This window comes from Danio rerio, chromosome 3 (assembly GCF_052040795.2).
Source record: "Danio rerio strain M-AB ecotype USA chromosome 3, GRCz13ab, whole genome shotgun sequence".
Lineage (NCBI taxonomy): Eukaryota > Metazoa > Chordata > Actinopteri > Cypriniformes > Danionidae > Danio > Danio rerio.
The window spans coordinates 5,883,849-5,904,022 of record NC_141023.1 but is presented as its reverse complement, the minus strand read 5'-3'; the positions used below and the strand labels follow the sequence as shown (position 1 = coordinate 5,904,022).

Genomic DNA, 20,174 nt, shown 5'->3' with positions numbered 1-20,174 from the left:
ATTCAAAGAAATGTCAGTAAACTAGAGGTCTGCGGGAGCCGCGAGACCTGACCAGATTTCTGCGGCGCGGGAATAAATTTCCGAATAAATCTCGGGAGTGGTCGGTAACTCGTTTAATTTGGGACGGGAGCGGGCCGTCTAGCAACATCGCCCCCGACTCCCGAGCGAGCACGCGTATGTATGTGTAAATGAAATAGCGCGATGCTGTGTTTAGCTTGTTTGTTGCTGTGTGTGTGTGTGTGTGTGTGTGTGTGTGTGTGTGTGTGTGTGTGTTTATATATACAGACAGCTTGTTATAGGCTGTCTGGACTCTGTATAGCTGGGTGGTTTTCGGTTTTGTTCTCCCCCCGCTCTTTAGCGGGATCGGGCGTGGCGGGTAGAAAACGGGGCGGGGCGGGCAGCGGGACAACAAATGCTGAATGTAAGTGGGAGTGGTCGGGTTCGGGCTAAAACCTGACGGGTACAGGCGGGAGCGGGATTCAAAATTTAGTCCCGCGCAGATCTCTACAGTAAACCACCCAAGAAGAAGAACCACATCCAACAGGAGTAACTGTGGACGCTAGAGGAAGCTGTCTGAAAGGGATGTCCGGATGCTAACCCAGATTGTATCCAAAATACTTAAAACCACATCTGCCCAACTCACTGCGGAACCAAATATGCAGCTCAACTCTCCTGTTTCCATTAAAACTGTTGGTTGGGAGCTCCACAGGTTGGCCAGGCTGCAATAGCCAAACGTTTGGTCACTCACGCCAATGCCAAATGTCGGTTTCAATGGTGCCAGCATCGAAAGTATTGTGCTGTGGACAATGTAAAACGTATTGTTCTCTGATAAGTCCACTGTCTTTGCCACATCTGGGAGAGTTACAGTGTGGAGAAGCCCCAAAGAAGCATCTCACTCAAACTGCTGCATGCCCAGAGTGAAGCATGGAGGTGGATCAGTGATGATTTGGGCTGCAATGTCATGGCCTTCCCTAGGCCCAGACTTGTGTTATATGCGCACGTGACTGCCAAGGTCTACCGAACCATTCTGGAGGACCATGTGCACCCAATGGGTCAAACATTCTGAAGGCGGTGCCGTGTATCAGGATGATAATGCACCAGTACACACAGCAAGACTGGTACAGAGCGGTCTGATTAACATGAAAGTGAAGTTGAACATCTCCCATGGCCTGCACAGTCACCCGATCTCAATATTATTGAGACACTTTTGGGTGTTTTGGAGGTGTTTACCTTACTGAAAGCCTCCACCTCGTGTGCTCGTGTTTTGAGTGTCAGAGCGGTGCTGCTCAGCTTCTCCTTCTCTCTCTCCAGCTGGAGTCTGTCTCTGTCCAGAGCGTCTCTGTCTCTTTGCAGCGAGTCCTCCTTCTGCTTCAGCTCTCCTGTGCGCAGCTTTAGGTCTGCCTGCTCCTGTATAAAGATGATGGGGACGTACAATTATATCACAGTATTCTCTGGTAGCGATTGCGATTTGATGATATTATTTATGATCATTCTTAATTTTCCACTGAGACAAAAAAAATTGTGTGAGGTGTGGTAGTGTGTGTGTGTGTGTGTGTGTGTGCGCGCACTGTGATTTGTAGTGGCAGTTGTTATTGTGGTGGTGGTGTGTTTGTTGAGGTAGTTAGTGTTGTGATAGTAGTTGTTGTTGTGGTGGTGTGTTTGTTGTTGTTGTGGTTTGTTTATTGTGGTAGTAGTTGCTGTGGTAGTTACTGTTGTGGTGTGTTTGTTGTTGTTGTGGTTTGTTTATTGTGGTAGTAGTTGCTGTGGTAGTTACTGTTGTGGTGTGTTTGTTGTGTTGTAGTTGTTTTTGTTGTTGCAGTTAGTGTTGTGGCAGTTGTGGTAGTAGTTTTTTGGTAAGTTTATTGTGGTGAGTTTGTTGTGTTAGTTGTTGTTGTGGTGTGTTTGTTTTGGTAGTTTGTGTTGTGGTGTGTTTATTGTGGTATTAGTTGTTGTGGTAGGTAGTGTTGTTGTGGTAGGTAGTGTTGTTGTGGTGTGTTTGTTGAGGTAGTTAATGTGGTAGTTGTTGTGGTGGTGGTGTGTTTGTTGTTGTGGTAGTTAGTGTTGTGGTAGTTGTTGTTGTGGTGGTGGTGTGTTTGTTGTTGTGGTGGTGGTGTGTTTTTTGTTGTTATGGTGGTGTGTTTGTTGATGTGGTGGTGGTGTGTTTGTTGTTGTTGTGGTAGTTGTTGTTGTGGTGGTGGTGTTTTTGCTGTTGTGGTGGTGGTGTGTTTGTTGTTGTGGTGGTGGTGTTTTTGTTGTTGTTGTGGTAGTTGCTGTTGTGGTGGTGGTGTGTTTGTTGTTGTGGTAGTTAGTGTTGTGGTAGTTGTTGTGTTTTGTTGTTGTTATGGTTGTGGTGTGTTTGTTGTGGTGGTGGTGTGTTTGTTGTTGTGGTGGTGGTGGTGTGTTTGTTGTAGTGGTGGTGGTGTGTTTGTTGTTGTGGTGGTGGTGTGTTTGTTGTTGTGGTGGTGGTGTGTTTGTTGTAGTGGTGGTGGTGTGTTTGTTGTTGTGGTGGCGTTGTGTTTGTTGTAGTGGTGGTGGTGTGTTTGTTGTTGTGGTGGTGGTGTGTTTGTTGTAGTGGTGGTGGTGTGTTTGTTGTTGTGGTGGTGGTGTGTTTGTTGTAGTGGTGGTGGTGTGTTTGTTGTTGTGGTGGTGGTATGTTTGTTGTTGTGGTAGTTGTTGTTGTGGTGGTGGTGTGTTTGTTGTTGTGGTGGTGGTGTGTTTGTTGTTGTGGTGGTGGTGTGTTTGTTGTAGTGGTGGTGGTGTGTTTGTTGTTGTGGTGGTGGTGTGTTTGTTGTAGTGGTGGTGGTGTGTTTGTTGTTGTGGTGGCGTTGTGTTTGTTGTAGTGGTGGTGGTGTGTTTGTTGTTGTGGTGGTGGTGTGTTTGTTGTAGTGGTGGTGGTGTGTTTGTTGTTGTGGTGGCGTTGTGTTTGTTGTAGTGGTGGTGGTGTGTTTGTTGTTGTGGTGGTGGTGTGTTTGTTGTAGTGGTGGTGGTGTGTTTGTTGTAGTGGTGGTGGTGTGTTTGTTGTAGTGGTGGTGGTGTGTTTGTTGTTGTGGTGGTGGTATGTTTGTTGTTGTGGTAGTTGTTGTTGTGGTGGTGGTGTGTTTGTTGTTGTGGTGGTGGTGTGTTTGTTGTTGTGGTGGTGGTGTGTTTGTTGTAGTGGTGGTGGTGTGTTTGTTGTGGTGGTGGTGTGTTTGTTGTAGTGGTGGTGGTGTGTTTGTTGTTGTGGTGGTGGTGTGTTTGTTGTTGTGGTAGTTGTTGTTGTGGTGGTGGTGTGTTTGTTGTGGTGGTGGTGTGTTTGTTGTTGTGGTGGTGGTGTGTTTGTTGTTGTGGTGGTGGTGTGTTTGTTGTAGTGGTGGTGGTGTGTTTGTTGTAGTGGTGGTGGTGTGTTTGTTGTAGTGGTGGTGGTGTGTTTGTTGTAGTGGTGGTGGTGTGTTTGTTGTAGTGGTGGTGGTGTGTTTGTTGTAGTGGTGGTGGTGTGTTTGTTGTTGTGGTGGTGGTGTGTTTGTTGTTGTGGTAGTTAGTGTTGTGGTAGTTGTTGTTGTGGTGGTGGTGTGTTTGTTGTAGTGGTGGTGGTGTGTTTGTTGTAGTGGTGGTGGTGTGTTTGTTGTTGTGGTAGTTAGTGTTGTGGTAGTTGTTGTTGTGGTGGTGATGTGTTTGTTGTTTTGGTGGTGGTGTGTTTGATGTTGTTGTGGCGTTTGTTGTGGTAGTTGTTGTGGTTTGTTTGTTGTGGTAGTTGTTGTTGTGGTAGTTCTTATTGAGGTGGTGTGTTTGTTGAGGTAGTTAGTGTTGTGGTAGTTGTTGTTGTTGTGATGGTGGTGTGTTTGCTGTTGTTGTGGTGTGTTTGTTGAGGTAGTTAGTGTTGTGGTAGTGTTGTGGTGATGTGTTTGTTGTTGTGGTGGTGTGTTTATTGTGGTTTTGGTAGTTGTTGTGGTAATTGTGGTGTGTTAGTTGTTGTGGTGTGTTTGTTGTTGTGTGTTTGTTGTGGTAGTCGTTGTTGTGGTGTGTTTGTTGTTGTGTGTTTGTTGTGGTAGTCGTTGTTGTGGTGTGTTTGTTGTGGTAGTTGTTTTTGTTGTAGTTAGTGTGATGGTAGTAGTAGTTTTTTGTAGTTGTTGTGGTAATTGTTGTGTGTTAGTTGTTGTTGTGGTGCTGTTTTGTTGTGTTTGTAGTGGTTTTAGGTAGTTGTTGTTGTTATGGTGGTGTGTGTTGACCTGTGCCAGGCTGATGATGGTGTCCTCTCGGTGCGTGTCTCTCTCCAGCGCTCGAGCAGTTTCTCTCTCCACTCTCTCCTGCCGCTGTTTCTCCTGCGTGTGGAGGCGGCTCCACTCAGACGCCAGTTTCCTGCGCTCCTCAGCACAGTGCTGCATGACGGACTGCTGCTCCTCCAGCAGAGCGCTCTATAACACGCACACAGAGAGAAACACGCATCTTTACTATTTATTTAAAGTCTCTATGAAACATTTCAAGTGGTAGTTGAAATTTTAAACATTAACCCACTGTTAGGTTTGTCCATATGTGACATTAGGTTACAACAACCCAGCATATTCTAGAGTGTATAAACATCTTTACTGTCACTTTTGCTGAGTTTAAAAGTGCTCTCCTGATAAAATAATGAATACAAGCTGAAGTGTCTGACCTTTGCCCTCTCCAGCTCCTCTCGCTCCATGCTGAAGTGTTGCATCATGGTCCGTCGCTCCTCCTCCAGGCCTCTCAGAGAGGATTCAGCTTTAGCTTGCTCCGCCATCACTCTCCAGCGCTCCTGAACAACAACACAGACAAACAGTGTAACCTCACCATCTTCATGCTGTTATCAATAGAAAGCTACACTCATGATGGAATCAAACTGAGACTATTATGACCATACACAATAGGTTAGAGATGAAGTACATCCAAGAGGTTGTTATCTCAGAATAAAGCCTGACAGGTTTATCAGCAGCCTGACACAAAGACTGAAGTATTTATTCTGTGAAAACAACCCAACTGAATGTACTTTATTCCACTTATCACACAACTACTTGCCATAAAATCTAAAAATAAAATGCGAAACATTGTTCTGAGTTGTAATAATTGATAAGTTTTGTAATTTAAAAGTAAAGCTGATAGAAATTATGGACAATAACACTAACCTGCACGTTATTCAGCCCCAAGATGCTGTCAAACAGTCAAAAACCTCAGTGTGACAGACAAGCAGACATGTGTGAATGTGAATGTAAGTTTCTGGATGCAAATGTATTCACTGATGGTCAATGTGATCGTCACTTTTCGGATAGGTTTGTGTTATTTAGCGGTTGTTATCTAGGAATTACATACTTTGGAATATCGCGAATGAACAATCAGAATCAAGTATTCCAGACAGTCGTTCAATAATTTGCGATAACGACCTCCTGGATGTACTGTATCCCTAACATAATAAACAGCTGTCTGGAATACTTGATTCTGATTGGTCGGTCACAACATTACAGGATATGTTATCCTAAGAACAATAACTTTCGAATTACCTCGACCATCAGTGAATACATTCACATCCATAAACTTACATCCGCATTCATATGTGTCTGCTCATCTGTCATGCCGTTTTTGACTGTTTGGCGGCATACGTATTTTATACATAATACATAACTATTGAGAATCTAGTATGATGGTACGTTCACACCAGACGTAAATGAAGCACCAAGCGTGAGTGATTTACATGTTACGTCAATGCAAAGATGCGAATAGACATCCTGCGTCGTTTTTTGTGCAAATGAAGCAAAGCTAATGATACAAATCAAGCGAATTTCATGGTGTAAATTGAGCGTTTTGAGCGTTTGATATGTGATTCACTCAAGTAGAACAATCTTAACACTGTCGGACATTCGCTCCGCGTTAACCATTCAAGTTATTGCTCTTGCATGGATGTAATTATGACGTAGCGTCTGTTATTGGTGGCAAGTCCTCCTGCCAACACCAACAATAGCTCGCAAGGCGCATAAGCAGCATGCAAAACGCTCGCAGCTGTGGGTCAACCATTCAAAAGAGCGTACGGTATGATCGCCCCCTAAAGCATCCGTCATCCAGTAGCAGCTTCTGGAGGAGTTGATGAACTCACAGAGCTGCTGCATCTCTGAAAGGTTCTGGTGCTCATGTATTAACGCTGCGTAAACACAAAAATTTTGCGTACGCCAGATTTCATGCTTACGTTTGGATTTACTAACAATGAAAATAACGTGACTGTGCGTTGGTCCATGCCAACTTCATGTCTACCGTACATGTGTTACTTGTGAGTGTTCGTTTTATTTTCATTGGCGACTCCTAGAGACAATTGTGTTAAATTGCACACTACAAAGCATGTTTGAGCCATTCAATGGCAGCTGTATAGAAAGGGACAATCCGCATGTCTAGCAGGTATATAAGGTTTCCATACCATGAAGTTGACAATCCAAACATTAGAGTGCAATTTGCAGGGATCGTCGGTTTTCCCAATGTAATCGAATGGATCGACTGCACGCATATTGCTATAAAGGCGCCATCTGAAGACGCATTTGCATACGTCAATCTGAAACATTTTAATAAATGTGCCAATAATTTGTGATGCTCAACATTCCAACGAGGTGTGCTATTTACACTTAGCCTAAATAGACACTACAAAATTGTACACCTTTACATCAGACCAATTCTTTTTTAATTCACTCACAGTGCGATGTTCAGACCCCACTGCGTTAACCGCATCAGCTAAACTCACACTCTTATTTTTTCTTTTATTATTAATTCCAGAGAACGCAGTTTTTCTCCGGTCTACCTCTGATGGGAGTACATCCAATTCACATTCTGTGAAGTTTCTCTTCTTGCTTTTGCCACTGCTTTGTCGTTTGGTTTTGCCAAAGCGTCATTACCATACCAAAGAGTCATTACCATAATTATTGGGGGGAGGGGTTTTGCACTTGTGCATGTTGCGCTCAGTTTCAAGTTAATTCACATGTACAAAGAGAATATGCGTGGGATTCCGCGTTCGCAGTGTTTCATACATCTGATTTTTTTACTGCGTACGCACTTTTACATCTTTGTCCGTACACAAGTCTTTGTACATGAGGTCAATCAATGCAATCAATGCTGTTTTTCAGCCTTCCTAAAGCACAAAAAGCACAGCTAATCTCTCAATAAAACCCATATTAGTCATTTAGCAATGAAACAGGTGTCCCCAGGCAGACAGAAGCACCGGCCATAACTGTTGTGAAGCAAGTAAACTCAATGTTCACACGTCTATATATGTCTAATGTCGTCGGGTGTAGATGCCCCATAATAATGCACAGTGCTGACCTTCTCCAGCTGTCTCTGCTGCTCCGCCAGCTGTGTGTCCATCCTGCCGATCACCTCTTTGAGTCTGGATCTCTCCTCAGTCATTTCTCTCTGCTGCTGCGTCAGGCGATCCTGAAGCACTGAAACACACACACACACACACAATTATATCCTTTCAGCATCGGCACTGTAATGTGCACATCTGCAATAATCACATTGGGTATGTTTACATTTTCCATCTTAATGCAATTATAATGGGGTTTTGGCAATATTGCGATTTTAAACTTTATCTCGTGTAAACAATGTTTCTAACTAAATAATTAGTTGCAGTAAGCATAATCATATTAACCCAAAGGGTGTACACTGATTTTAATCAAAGTTGTCAGGCATGTAAATGCCTCAATTGCTTTATTAGATCAATGTTTTTTTTGACGTCACCTCATTAGTCAGTTTCTCATAAAATCTTCTGACCAATCAGATGCTCTCTAGTGTCTGACATGCCCCGCCCCCTTCTCACTGGCTCTTCATTTGATGCGCTTGAGCTCAACCACTCTCACTGGCAGAGCTGAGAAATCTATTGGCTGTATAGGGGGGCGGGGCTACTCTATGCTCCACCCTTTTTTAATGTTTCAGTTGAGATTAGGTCAAACATCAAATAAAAATGCACATGTAAAGCATTTCACGGGACCTTTAACTGGCATAATAGTGAATGAGGAGTTTAGAAGCACACTTGGGGAAATGTCAGTATCAAGTGCTGTTAGCAGAGATTGTGTGTACATGCGTACCTCTGAGCTGCTCGTCTCTCTGTCGGGCTCCGATCTCCAGCCCCTGTGTTGTGTTCTCGTGTGAACTCTCCACACGGGTCGACAGATCACCCAACCTGAGGGAGAAGCGCTCCATCTGCTCGATCACTGCTGTCAGAGACCTGCACACACACACCATACACACACACACACACACACACACGCATTAACATACACAATATACACACATGATGAACACAGAAACACACACACACTTCATCCACACGTTAACGTACACCATGCACACAGACAAACCATACACACACACACAAAATCACACATACTAATACACAAGCACACACTTTATCCACATGTTAACATACACACGTCATCCACACATCACACACTATGTACATAAACACACATCAAAAACACACAATAACATACACACAAACACATTATATACATACATGAACACACAGACACACCATACACGTATTAACACACACGCACCATAAGCACACATTAACACACAAACACATGCACACACACACATTATCTCACATCATGCACACACAGACATACCATTTACTTGATACAGTTTGTACACACACACACACACCATACACACACTTTAACACACAGACACACCCAAACAATTTACATGTAAACTTCAAACATGAACACACACTCAAGACGAGCTTCTCTGTCTGACTGTGTCTCGGTCTCCATATTCTGTGTGTGTGTGTGTGTGTGTGTGTGTGTGTGTGTGTGTGTGTGTGTGTGTGTGTGTGTGTGTGTGTAGCACCTGGTCTGTGATGTTGCACTGGTCACAGCATCGATCTCCTCGTCCTTCAGCTTCTTCAGACGCTGGATCTGATCCTCATGATCTCTCTTCATCTCCAGGATGGACTTCCTAACGCAACAACATCAACGACACTAGAGTTTATTTCTCTATTTTAACCCAAAACAACATTTACAGACACGCGTAAATGAGTCGTGAGCTAGTCTTTCTTTCTGTTTTCTAAATTAAAAGCTAATAATAATAATAGATTTTTTGTTATTAACTGCATTCCTGTGATCATTACCTTTAATTAACGTGTGTAATAATGACATGATTATAAGATGGTTTCTTTTTCATATTTTTCCCAAATAATGTTGAACAGACTCAGGAATTTTTCACAGTATTTCCTATAATATTTTTTCTTCTGGAGAAAGTCTTATTTGTTTTATTTTGGCTAGAAGAAGAGCAGTTTTTAATTTTTAAAATCATTTTAAGCTCAATATAAAGCCATATTTGTTTTGGATTGTCTACAGACTAAACCACTGTCGTACAATGACTTGCCTAATTACCCTAACTTTACCCTAAGTAACCTAGTTAAGCCTCAGTTTAAGCTAAATACTAGTATCTTGAAGAATATCTAGTCTCAGGGTGCTTTCACATCTGTAGTTCGCTTCATTTGGTCCGGACCAAGCGCAATAAATGATACATTGTTGCATCTTTTGCCGTCTTTGAGTCATTTTCACACCACACTGCTGGCTTTGGTCCGAACCAGTTGAAACGAACCAAAATGCAGTCATCTGACAAAATCCACATCTCTCATTGGCCAGATGTTGTTGAACATATTTCCTAAACTGCTTATTGATTGGTCAGAATTCACGTTCGGGAAAATGCCAGTGAACACCCGCAGGTAAACAAAACCTTTTACTCTGGAGGGACGACTGCGCTGGCTGATTGTATCCCTGCTTTAGACAAACTATACATTACGAAAATGAAGCGCGGCCGCGGCTGGAAAATTGTGTTTTAATTAGGGATGTAACGGTATCAGAATTTCACGGTACGGTAATACCTCGGTATGAATGTCACGGTACGGTATTTATTGAATCATTTACAGGAAAAAACAAAACTTATGAAAATACTCCAAAAAAGTGCCAAAAGTGTCAATGACATACAAATTAGCCATCTATCTGTAAGCTTTGAAACAGGAACTTCAATTTTAATAACAAAAAAATATTAAAACATGTAAAAAAATAAAGTTTCAATTTAGTATTGTTGAAAACTCATCACATTCAACATTTAATCACTCACTCACTTAGATAGAGATGGGTTTAAAGGAAAATTATCATTTAAATATAATCTGGTAAAAGCTGGTATCTCTGGGTATTTACAATGTCCCCTGCAACAGAAAAAAACCCTCTCATTTGGGACTGAGGTTTCTGGGACAAGAGAGATATGACTTGGCCCAGGTTGACAGCAGTGGGTAACGTTGTGCATTGTCTTTCCCTCACTTGAGAGGACAAACCATGAGTAAGATAGAGGTCTCATGTCTGCATCAATCTGAACAGTGTGCTGACAACACCGCTATTCAGTACGCGCGCGACAACACAGCTGATAAGAACTCGCGCCACAACACCGCTATTCAGTACGCGGACGGCGACAACACCCGCTTTAGGGTTTTCCAGCTCTTTTTCATCCCCGCTTCTAGCAGCACACTCCATTTCCGCATTACTGGATCTGTAGCGACAACAGACCGCAAGGGATGATGGTCAAGCATGGGCTGATGGGAATTGTAGTTTTCGCTACCTCCCGTTCGCTTCATTCGCCTGAGCAAATTTTCTCAGAAGACCTATAGTTTTACAGAGTCATGCGACTACGGTAATATCGAAAAAAATTAGTATTGCGGTATGACGGTATTTACAATACCGTTACATCCCTAGTTTTAATGCATCGCTCGTCACTTCAGGAGGAGACGTGAATTAATTTAGCTAAACTGTGACATGGTCATCTTGCGGAAATATTACCAACAATACATCAGGTAATGTTTCCCCCTCTCTCTCTCTCTGTGTTGTTAAAGCGCTGTCAACAAATAATTTTCCTCCATATCCCATAATGCACAGCGCATCGGCGTACGGCAGCTCAATTAGTCCAAAAGGCGCAGTACTTTTTGCGATTAGACTTGTTTTAGTACGGATCATATTCTCACCACAAACGAACCGCTCCAGGGTTCGTTTGAAAGCGTACCGAGACCACCTCTTCAAGCAGGTCTTGATACGCTTATTTGGTCCGCTTTTGGTGCGCACTCGAGTACGATTGCTGCATTCTCACCTGCCCAAACGAACCGCACCAAAAGGGGAAACGAACTCTAGTCCGAACTAAATAAGGTAGGTGTGAAAGCACCCTAATATTATGTGCTATCATCATGACAATAATAAAATAAATCAGTTATTAGAGACGAGTTATTAAAACTATTATGATTAGAAATATGTTGAACAAAATCTTCCCGCCTTAAAGAGAAATTGGGGAAAAATATATAGAGGGGTGTGTATGTATGTGTGACCTCTGCAGCTCTCGCAGTCTCTCCACCTCTCGGTCTCGGTCCTGTTGGCTCTGCAGGAGTCTGCGCTGGTGCTGCGCCTGTAGCTCTGCTCTCTCCTGCTCCGCCAGACGAGTGACCACAGCCAGCCTCTCCGCCAGGTCCTCGTTCTCCTGCCGCGAGCGCTGCTCTCGCTGAGCGGCCGATTCCTCCAGCAGCTTCACACGAGTTCTGAGACACGACGACACATTGCTTTAGCTCTGTTTCCATCCATATATAATTAGACGTGTGTGCGATTGTGAGTGTGTGTATTTATGAGTGAGTGTGTGTGATAGTAAGAGTGTGTGAGCTTGTGTGTGCATTCGAATGCATAAGTGTGTGAGCGAGCAAGCATGTGTGTGTCTGTGTGCTTGTGATTGAATGTGGGCGAGTCTCTGAGTGTGTCTGTGAGTGAGTGAGAGTGTGTGTGTGTGTGTGTGTGTGTGTGTGTGTGTGTGTGTGTGTCACCTGTGCATGTTCTCCATCAGCTCAGTGTCTTGTTTGTGTCTCTGCTGAACACTCTCTAGCAGCAGCTGATTCTGGTCTCTCTCCAGCTGTAAACTCCTCACCTGAACACACACACACACACACACACACACTCAGATGAAGGAGTCGGCACATGTCTCTGGTATCTGTCAGGATTTTAAGCTGTTGTTCACACACGATGACGCAAAAAATAAAATAAAACGCTAAAACAGAAACTGCTCGTCGCTATCGTGAATGTTTAAGACTGAAACTCCCTTCATCATGGAACTAGGCTTTCATTGTGTAACAGTGTTTGATTTGTGTGTGTGTGTGTCTTGTTTAATTTTGTGCATGTGCGTGTTTTTGTATCTAACTGGTTTGATTTTTGCATGTGTGTGTGTGTGTGTGTGTATCTTGTTTGATTGTGTGTTTGTGCTATTGTGTATGTGTGTGTGTATTTTGTTTGATTGTGTTTGTGTATGTAATATTCATGCATGTGTGTATCTGGTTTGATTGTGTGTGTGTGTGTGTGTGTGTATGTAACTTGTTTGATTGGGCATATATGTTCATGCATGTGTGTGTTTCTTGTTTGATTGTGTGTGTGTGTGTGTGTGTGTGTGTTTGTTTGTGTGTGTGTATATAACTTGCTTGATTATTTTTGTGTGTGTATATAAATTGTGTATAATTTGATTTGTCTGTGCGTGTTTGTATGGATTTTTGATTGTGTGTGTGTGTGTGTGTGTGTGTGTGTGTGTGTGTGTGTGTGTGTGAGAGTGAGTGTGGAACTTGTTTGATTATTTGTGTTGGGCATGTGTGTGTATCTTGTTTGATTTGTGTGTGTGTGTATATAATTTGTGTATAATTTGATTTGCCTGTGTGTTTGTGTGTGTGTATCTTGTCTGATTTTGTGTGTGTGTAAATTATTTTATTAATTTGTGTTTAACTTGACTATTTGTCTGTGTGTGTGTGTGTGTGTGTGTGTGTGTGGGGGTTTATCTTTGATTGTGTGTGTGTGTGTGTGTTTCTCTTGTTTGATTGTGTGTGTGTTTGTGCATGTGTGTGTGCATCTTGTTTGATTGTGTGTGTGTGTATATAATTTGTGTATAATTTGATTTGCCTGTGTGTTTCTGTCTCTTGTCTGATTTTGTGTGTGTGTAAATTATTTTATTAATTTGTGTTTAACTTAATTATTTGTCTGTGTGTGTGTGGGTTTATCTTTGATTGTGTGTGTGTGTGTGTGTGTGTGTGTGTGTGTTTCTCTTGTTTGATTGTGTGTGTGTGTGTGTAACTTGATTATTTGTGTGTGTGTGTGTGTGTGTGTGTGTGTGTTTGTATATTTTATTGTGTATGTGTGTGTGTATCTTGTTTGATTGTGTGTGTTTGATTATTTGTGTGTGTTTGCATGGATGCGTGTGTGTGTAACTTATTTAATTATTGTGTGTGTGTGTGTGTGTTTATTTTATTGTGTATGTGCATGTGTGTGTGTGTGTATCTTGTTTGATTGTGTGTGTGTTTGATTATTTGTGTGTGTATGCATGGATGCGTGCGTGTGTGTGTAACTTATTTGATTATTTTGTGTGTGTGTGTGTGTGTGTGTTTGTGTGTAACTTAATTATTTTGTGTGTGTGTGGGGTGTGTGTGTGTGTGTGTGTGTGTGCGTGTGTGTGTGTGTGTGTGTGTGTGTGTGTGTGTGTGTGGGGTGTGGTGTGTGTGCGTGCGTGTGTGTGTGCGTGTGTGTGTGTGTGCGTGTGTGTGTGTGTGTGCGTGTGCGTGCGTACCTGTGCCTCCAGCTGAATAATGCGCTTCTGCAGTGTTGCTGTGTCTCCATGATGCTCCGTGTCTCTGAGTCTCTCAGAGCCGCTCAAACCCCAAAGATGAGACTGAGACAACTACACACACACAGAGCCCCAGTTATAAGTCTGTTCTTGTGAACATTATGCATGTTTTTGTGACATTAGTACACACTTGTATTATAAGGGGAGTAATACACATGTAGGTGACTTTGTTCACATGCCCAACTATCATAAAGCTTTTAAATCATACAGAATGATTTTATTCTCAGAAATTAAAGCAGCACAGTCTCCTGTGAGGGTTGTGTTTATGGATAGTTTTAACAATAGAAAATACAGTTTGTGCTGAATGAAAACAATGGAAACGTATGAAGTGTCCCCACAGTTCACAAAAAACATCAAGTGTGTGTGTTTGACCTGTTGCTGAATGAGGATCTGCTGTAGTGTGTCCGCTGACAGAGGTGTGTGTGTTTGTGTCACAGGTACAGCTCCATCCACTGTTGTCTTCTGTGACTGAAACACTGAAAAAACAACTCTATTATAAACATGTAAAATCATTCAAATTGATATTTACAGTTTTCATGACTGATATGAGCAGGTCTTAAACACACATGACACATTACGTGTTTAATTACATATAATGCATTCATTTTCTTGTTTTAGAACATTATTGCTCTTTAATCAGTATAGATGTTGGTTCATTAGATTTTTTAACTACAATTCACAAGTATAATATTTTGTTTTTAAACCCCATCCATTTCCAATCCAACCCCATCTATCCAAATCCCATTCCATCCCTCCCTAATCCTATCCATCCATCCCCAATCCAACCCCATCTATCCATCCCCAATGCCATCCTCAACCTGATCAATTCATCCTTATTTCAATCCCATTCCATCCATCCCTAATCCCAATCCTATCCATCCATCTATCCCCAACCCAATTAATCCACCCCATTCCAAATAATCCATCCCCAATTCAATCCCTTCTATCCATCCCCAACCCAATCAATCCATCCCCAATCCAATCCATCCCTAATCCTATTCCAGTCATCCCTAATCCAATCCTATTCCATCCATCCCTAATCCAATCCCATCCATCCACCCATCCATCCCCAATCCAATCCCATTCCCAATCCAATCCATCCCTAATCCAATCCCATCTATCTATCTCCATCCCAGTCAACCCATCCCCAATCCAATCCATCCCTAATCCAATCCCATCGATCCATTCCCAATGCCATTCCAAATCCAATCCTATTGTGAGGGACCGAGCCTGCACGTACAGTAAGGGGCATACAAAAAAGAAGATTTTCAAAAATAATTATTTTTAATAAAGTCAAAAAGGTTCACAAAAAGTTCAAAATAAATTAATTAAATAATTAAATCAATTGAAAGAACAATAAACTAAACAAGGAAAACAAACTGAGTTCAAACCAAACAAATCATGTCTAAACCAAAAACAGAACTTCATGAAATGACAAGACAGACCACATTTATAGCACAGGGACTAGTCCACATTAAACAAGAAGGGGGAGACAAAAACATACAATTTACAAATACAATAAACTAAGCCTAACATCTAAATACAAATCTAAATATAAGTTAAATAAAATATAAATAAGGCAAAACTAAATATAAATCTGAATAAACAAACATTGTAAATCATTATTGAACCTAAACTAAACATGAGCTCTCCCTCCAAGCCATTAAGCCAATGGTATCGGCAGGCGGAACCAAAAGACGGCCTCTTGCGGCACGTCGGACCTTTACTTGGGCAGACCACACCCGGAAACTCTGTTCCTCGTCGGCACTGCAGCACGGTAACTTAAACTCAAAAGAAAACTAAATTAACAAAACATACAGTACAGATAACTGATTTTGTGTGCACCCAAAATAGTAATAAATGTACTGTGAATAATAAAGAAAGGTAATGAGAAACTGAAAAAGTGTGTGCGTCTTATTTAAATCAGATATGAATGAAACGAAATGTATAAACACAATAACTGAAATTGTGACCAATAAATAATCTTAAATTAATATGTATAATGTGTGTGTGTGTGTGTATGTGTGTGTGCATGCCTCACTCTCAATGTGTGGCCAGCACACTGGCCATCACACCTATCCCCAATCCATCCTCAATCAAATTCAATCCAATCCCATCCCCAATCTAATCCATACCCAATGAAATCCAATCCATCCTCAATCAAAATCAATCCAAACGTATTCCAATCCAATCCATCCCAATCCAATCCCATTCTATCCATCCCCAACCCAGTCAATCTATCCTCAATTCAATCCATCCCCAACCCAATCCATCCATCCCATCCCCAATCCAATCCATCCCTAATCCTATTCTATTCATCCCTAATCCAATCCCATCCTGTGATGAGTCTCTTTGACCAACCCACTGATCGGCCGAAAGCAGGAAGGACAGAGACTCATCTGCTCAATTGGGACACCTGGTTTCCCCTCTATAAAAAGCCAACAGTGTTGGCTTGTGGAGAGCCATGCTTTTGTTTTGTTTCTTTTAAGCTTTGGTTAATATTTGATTTTGCTGACCTAAAGTGAGCACTTGATTATTCTTTAATGTTTACATAAATATTTTTTCGGTACCAAACCATTCTGTGTATGTCCTCCCTTTAATTTTTCATTGCCTTTGAGCCAGGCCGTGACACATCCCCAATCCTATTCCATCCATCCCTAATCTAATCCCATCCATGCATCCAGCCATCTATCCCCAATGTCATCTCCAATCCAATCCATCCGCAATCAAATTCAATCCAAACCCATCCCCAATCCATCCTTAAACCCAGTCCATCAAATGATTTAATTCAATGTAATCGTCTATGTGAAGCTGCTTTGACACAATCTACATTGTAAAAGCGCTATAAAAATAAAGATGAATTGAGATAATTTCACTCCACCCCAATCCAATCTAAACCCATCCTCAATCCAATCCATCTCCAATCAAATTCAATCCAAAGCCATCCCCAATCCCATACCCAATTCAATCCATCCCCAATAACATCCAATCCAAACCCATTCTCAATCAAATCTATCCCAAATCTAATTAATCTTCAATTAAATTCAATCCAAAGCATCCCCAATCCAATCCCATCCCAATCCAATACAATCTCCAATTCAATCCCATCCCCAATTCAATCCCATGCCTAATCCGATCACAACCCAAATCCAATCCCATCCCCAATCTAATGCAATCTCCAATCCCATGCCCAATCCAATGCAATCTCCAATCCCATGCCCAATCCAATCCAATCCAATCCCAATCACCCCCAATCCAATCCCATCCATCATCAATGCAATTCAATCCCATCCCCAATCTAATCCATTAGAGGTGTGAACCTATACTGGTCTCACGGTTCGGTTACGATTATCATGCCTTTGATTCGGTTCAATTCGATATCTCGGTGCATCACGGTGCATTGACGATGCTTTCCATACACAGTATTATATTTTAGGGGGGAGGCTATAACAAGCTGTCTGTATAAACACACAGACACACAGCACCACACTGTCTCTCATTCAAACACATACACACACACACACACACACACTTAAGCCCTTGCAACAGGTAGAGCTTGCGCTGAGTGGAGCAGAAAAATGAAAAAAAAAAACGAGAAAAAAAAAAGAAGCACTTTTCCGACGGTCCCTTTCTGAGAGCTCCTCTCCACGCGAGCTCTCCCGGCTAAACACATATTGCGAGAGCTTAAACAGAGCAGTGCTCGTAATGTCGTGCGAAAAAAGAAAGACAGCTGTGAAACATAACTAGCTTTGTCTTTTTGTGGGAAACACACTTTAGATCTTTTTAGGGTAAGAGGTTTTTGAGTTATTGCCGTCTGTAACTGAATGTGTGTCAGGAATATCGAAAACAAAACCAACTTAACCGCGCTCATTTCTGGCGCCCCCCTGGATATACAGCACCCTTAGCATTTGCCTATGGTGCCTATGCCACGGACCAGCCCTGAGTTGCCTGAGTGTTGTAAATACTCGCGCTCACCTCCCTCGCGACAGAGCGCATAGGAGATCAATGACGTCAGTACATAATAACTGGTTATGATTATTATGGAACCGATACCTTATTGTCCGCGTCTGCATCGCGGTGCACCGAAGAAACAATTAATTTTGACACCCCTATAATCCATCATAAACGCAGTCAAGCCCAATTTTTATATACCTGGTAAATTCTGACTTAAAAGTTTGTTCAAATGTGTTTATACAACTCTACAGTCCAAAAGGACTTAATATTTGATTTTGACCGTACCAGGTTTGTGTTGACGGTCTGTGCTTGTGTTGTGTTGGATTGAGCTCCCGGTGGACTCTCTGCTGGAAAACACACACAAACACACACTTCACTTAGTATAAGAATCACCCACCCCAAGAACAGAGACTCTCTCTTAACGTTGTATCAACTGTACCTGTGTTCAGTAACTGGGATTGGGGACTCATCCGCTCTTCTTCGTGATGCTGGAGACACATTAGGTTTAGAGCTGAAAACACAACAGACATTAAATGCAAACTCACTTCCTCCATGATCATTCACTCACTTTTCTTACTTCATTATCTACAATTGTTTCTGGCTTCACAAGCATCACCACATACAGCACAACACTATAGAACTATACTAAATGATCCCTCGGTTCCAGCTCGTATCTCAGCCTGCCTGTTGGATATTTCACACTGGATGAAAGATCATCATCTTCAGCTGAACCTCGCAAAAACGGAAATGCTTGTAGTTTCTGCCAACCCGACTCTACACCATAACTTTTCAATCCAGATGGATGGGGCAACCATTACTGCATCCAAAATGGTGAAAAGCCTTGGAGTAACGATTGATGACCAACTAAACTTCTCTGACCACATTTCTAGAACTGCTCGATCGTGCAGATTTGCACTCTATAACATCAGAAAGATCCGACCCTTCTTATCTGAACATGCAACTCAACTCCTTGTTCAAGCTCTTGTTCTCTCCAAACTGGATTACTGCAACTCTCTACTAGCTGGGCTTCCAGCTAACTCTATCAAACCTCTTCAGCTGCTCCAGAACGCAGCAGCACGAGTGGTCTTTAATGAACCTAAACGAGCACATGTCACTCCGCTGCTAGTCCGTTTGCACTGGCTGCCAGTTGCTGCTCGCATCAAATTCAAAACTCTGATGTTTGCCTACAAAGTGACTTCTGGCCTAGCACCTTCTTATCTGCACTCACTTCTGCAGATCTATGTGCCCTCCAGAAACTTGCGTTCTGTGAATGAACGTCGCCTCGTGGTTCCATCCCAAAGAGGGAAAAAATCACTTTCGCGAACGCTCACGCTCAATCTGCCCAGTTGGTGGAATGAACTCCCTAACTGCATCAGAACAGCAGAGTCACTCGCTACTTTCAAGAAACGACTAAAAACTCAACTATTTAGTCTCCACTTTACTTCCTAATCTGCAATTGCCTCTTTGAATATCACACTAACTGTACAAAAAAAAAAAAAAAACTACTAATACTTTCCTTCTTAGACTTTACAGACCTGAAACTTGCCTATAGCACTTATTCATTGTTGCTCTTGGTTGTGTAAATTGCTTCCTTGTCCTCATTTGTAAGTCGCTTTGGATAAAAGCATCTGCTAAATGACTAAATGTAAATGTAAATGTAAATAATATTAAAGGAAATTAAAATACATTTTTAGTCAGTATTACTCCGTTAGTCTTAAGGCTATCTATTAGCTAGTGTACAAAATTTGCGTCAATAAAATATAAAATTAATATAAACTTTCAAAGCTAGTTTGACATTTCCACCTAAATGAATCAACCATTTTTTTTAAGGTCGCTCATACTTTTCTCATCAAATCTTGACCAATCAGATGCTCTCTAGTATCTGACATGCCCTGCCCCCTTAGGTCTTGATTGAGCTCTTCATTTGATGCACTTGAGCTCAATCACTTTCACTGACAGAGCTGTGATAAAAACCAAACACTATTGGTGGCTTGTTTAAAAGGGGAGGGGCTACTCTATGCCCCACCCTCTTTTCATGTCAAACCCTCACCTGTGAAAAACATCCACTTCCTTCCGCACTTCCTGTTTGTGCTCTCTGTCCTCTGCATGGCTTGGTGTTTTCTTGCGGCTCAGTGCTCCGGTGAGCCAATCGTCTTCCTCGTCCTTTAGTGTTTTAGAGTTGGTTTTGGGAGGCGCGGGTGCGGCCGGTGATTCGGCTCTCGGTGAATCATGCGTGTCTTCTTGTGTGTATGTGGAGGAAGATGCAGGAGGCTTCAGGGTTTCTGCTGGGGGTGGTTTTTGGGGCTCCTCCTTCATCTTTTCCTCCTCTTCCTCCTGCTTCAGGCCAAGCCAGTCTGATCTGGGTCGTGTGGACCGAGCGGAGGGTTTGGGCTTGTGTTCGGGAGAGTGAGAGCTCACATCTTCAGTTGAGAATCTGACAATATACAGTGTGTTTTTAGTAAATATTAAGTGTAATAATCAGTTTCATGTACTTGTAATGTTTTAATGGGTGAAAATTAAATAAATTAACGAAGTAGCATTTTGTTGATCTTGTA

At 42.1% G+C, this 20,174-nt stretch overlaps 1 protein-coding gene across 1 annotated transcript in view; it reads right to left on the bottom strand.

Annotated features, from left to right (window-relative positions):
• Positions 1-20,174, bottom strand: part of fbf1 (Fas binding factor 1) — a 48,463-nt gene that overhangs the window by 12,773 nt on the left and 15,516 nt on the right. Inside the window, exons 14-26 of the mRNA XM_087243527.1 lie at positions 19,670-20,053; positions 18,059-18,130; positions 17,905-17,966; positions 14,038-14,141; positions 13,609-13,719; positions 11,834-11,934; positions 11,351-11,557; positions 8,821-8,928; positions 8,055-8,194; positions 7,291-7,409; positions 4,631-4,753; positions 4,206-4,391; positions 1,231-1,407 (exon numbers count right to left, since the gene is read on the bottom strand). Coding sequence (XP_087099653.1) covers positions 1,231-1,407; positions 4,206-4,391; positions 4,631-4,753; positions 7,291-7,409; positions 8,055-8,194; positions 8,821-8,928; positions 11,351-11,557; positions 11,834-11,934; positions 13,609-13,719; positions 14,038-14,141; positions 17,905-17,966; positions 18,059-18,130; positions 19,670-20,053 — 1,894 coding nt within the window. The remainder of the gene's footprint in view (positions 1-1,230; positions 1,408-4,205; positions 4,392-4,630; positions 4,754-7,290; positions 7,410-8,054; positions 8,195-8,820; positions 8,929-11,350; positions 11,558-11,833; positions 11,935-13,608; positions 13,720-14,037; positions 14,142-17,904; positions 17,967-18,058; positions 18,131-19,669; positions 20,054-20,174) is intronic.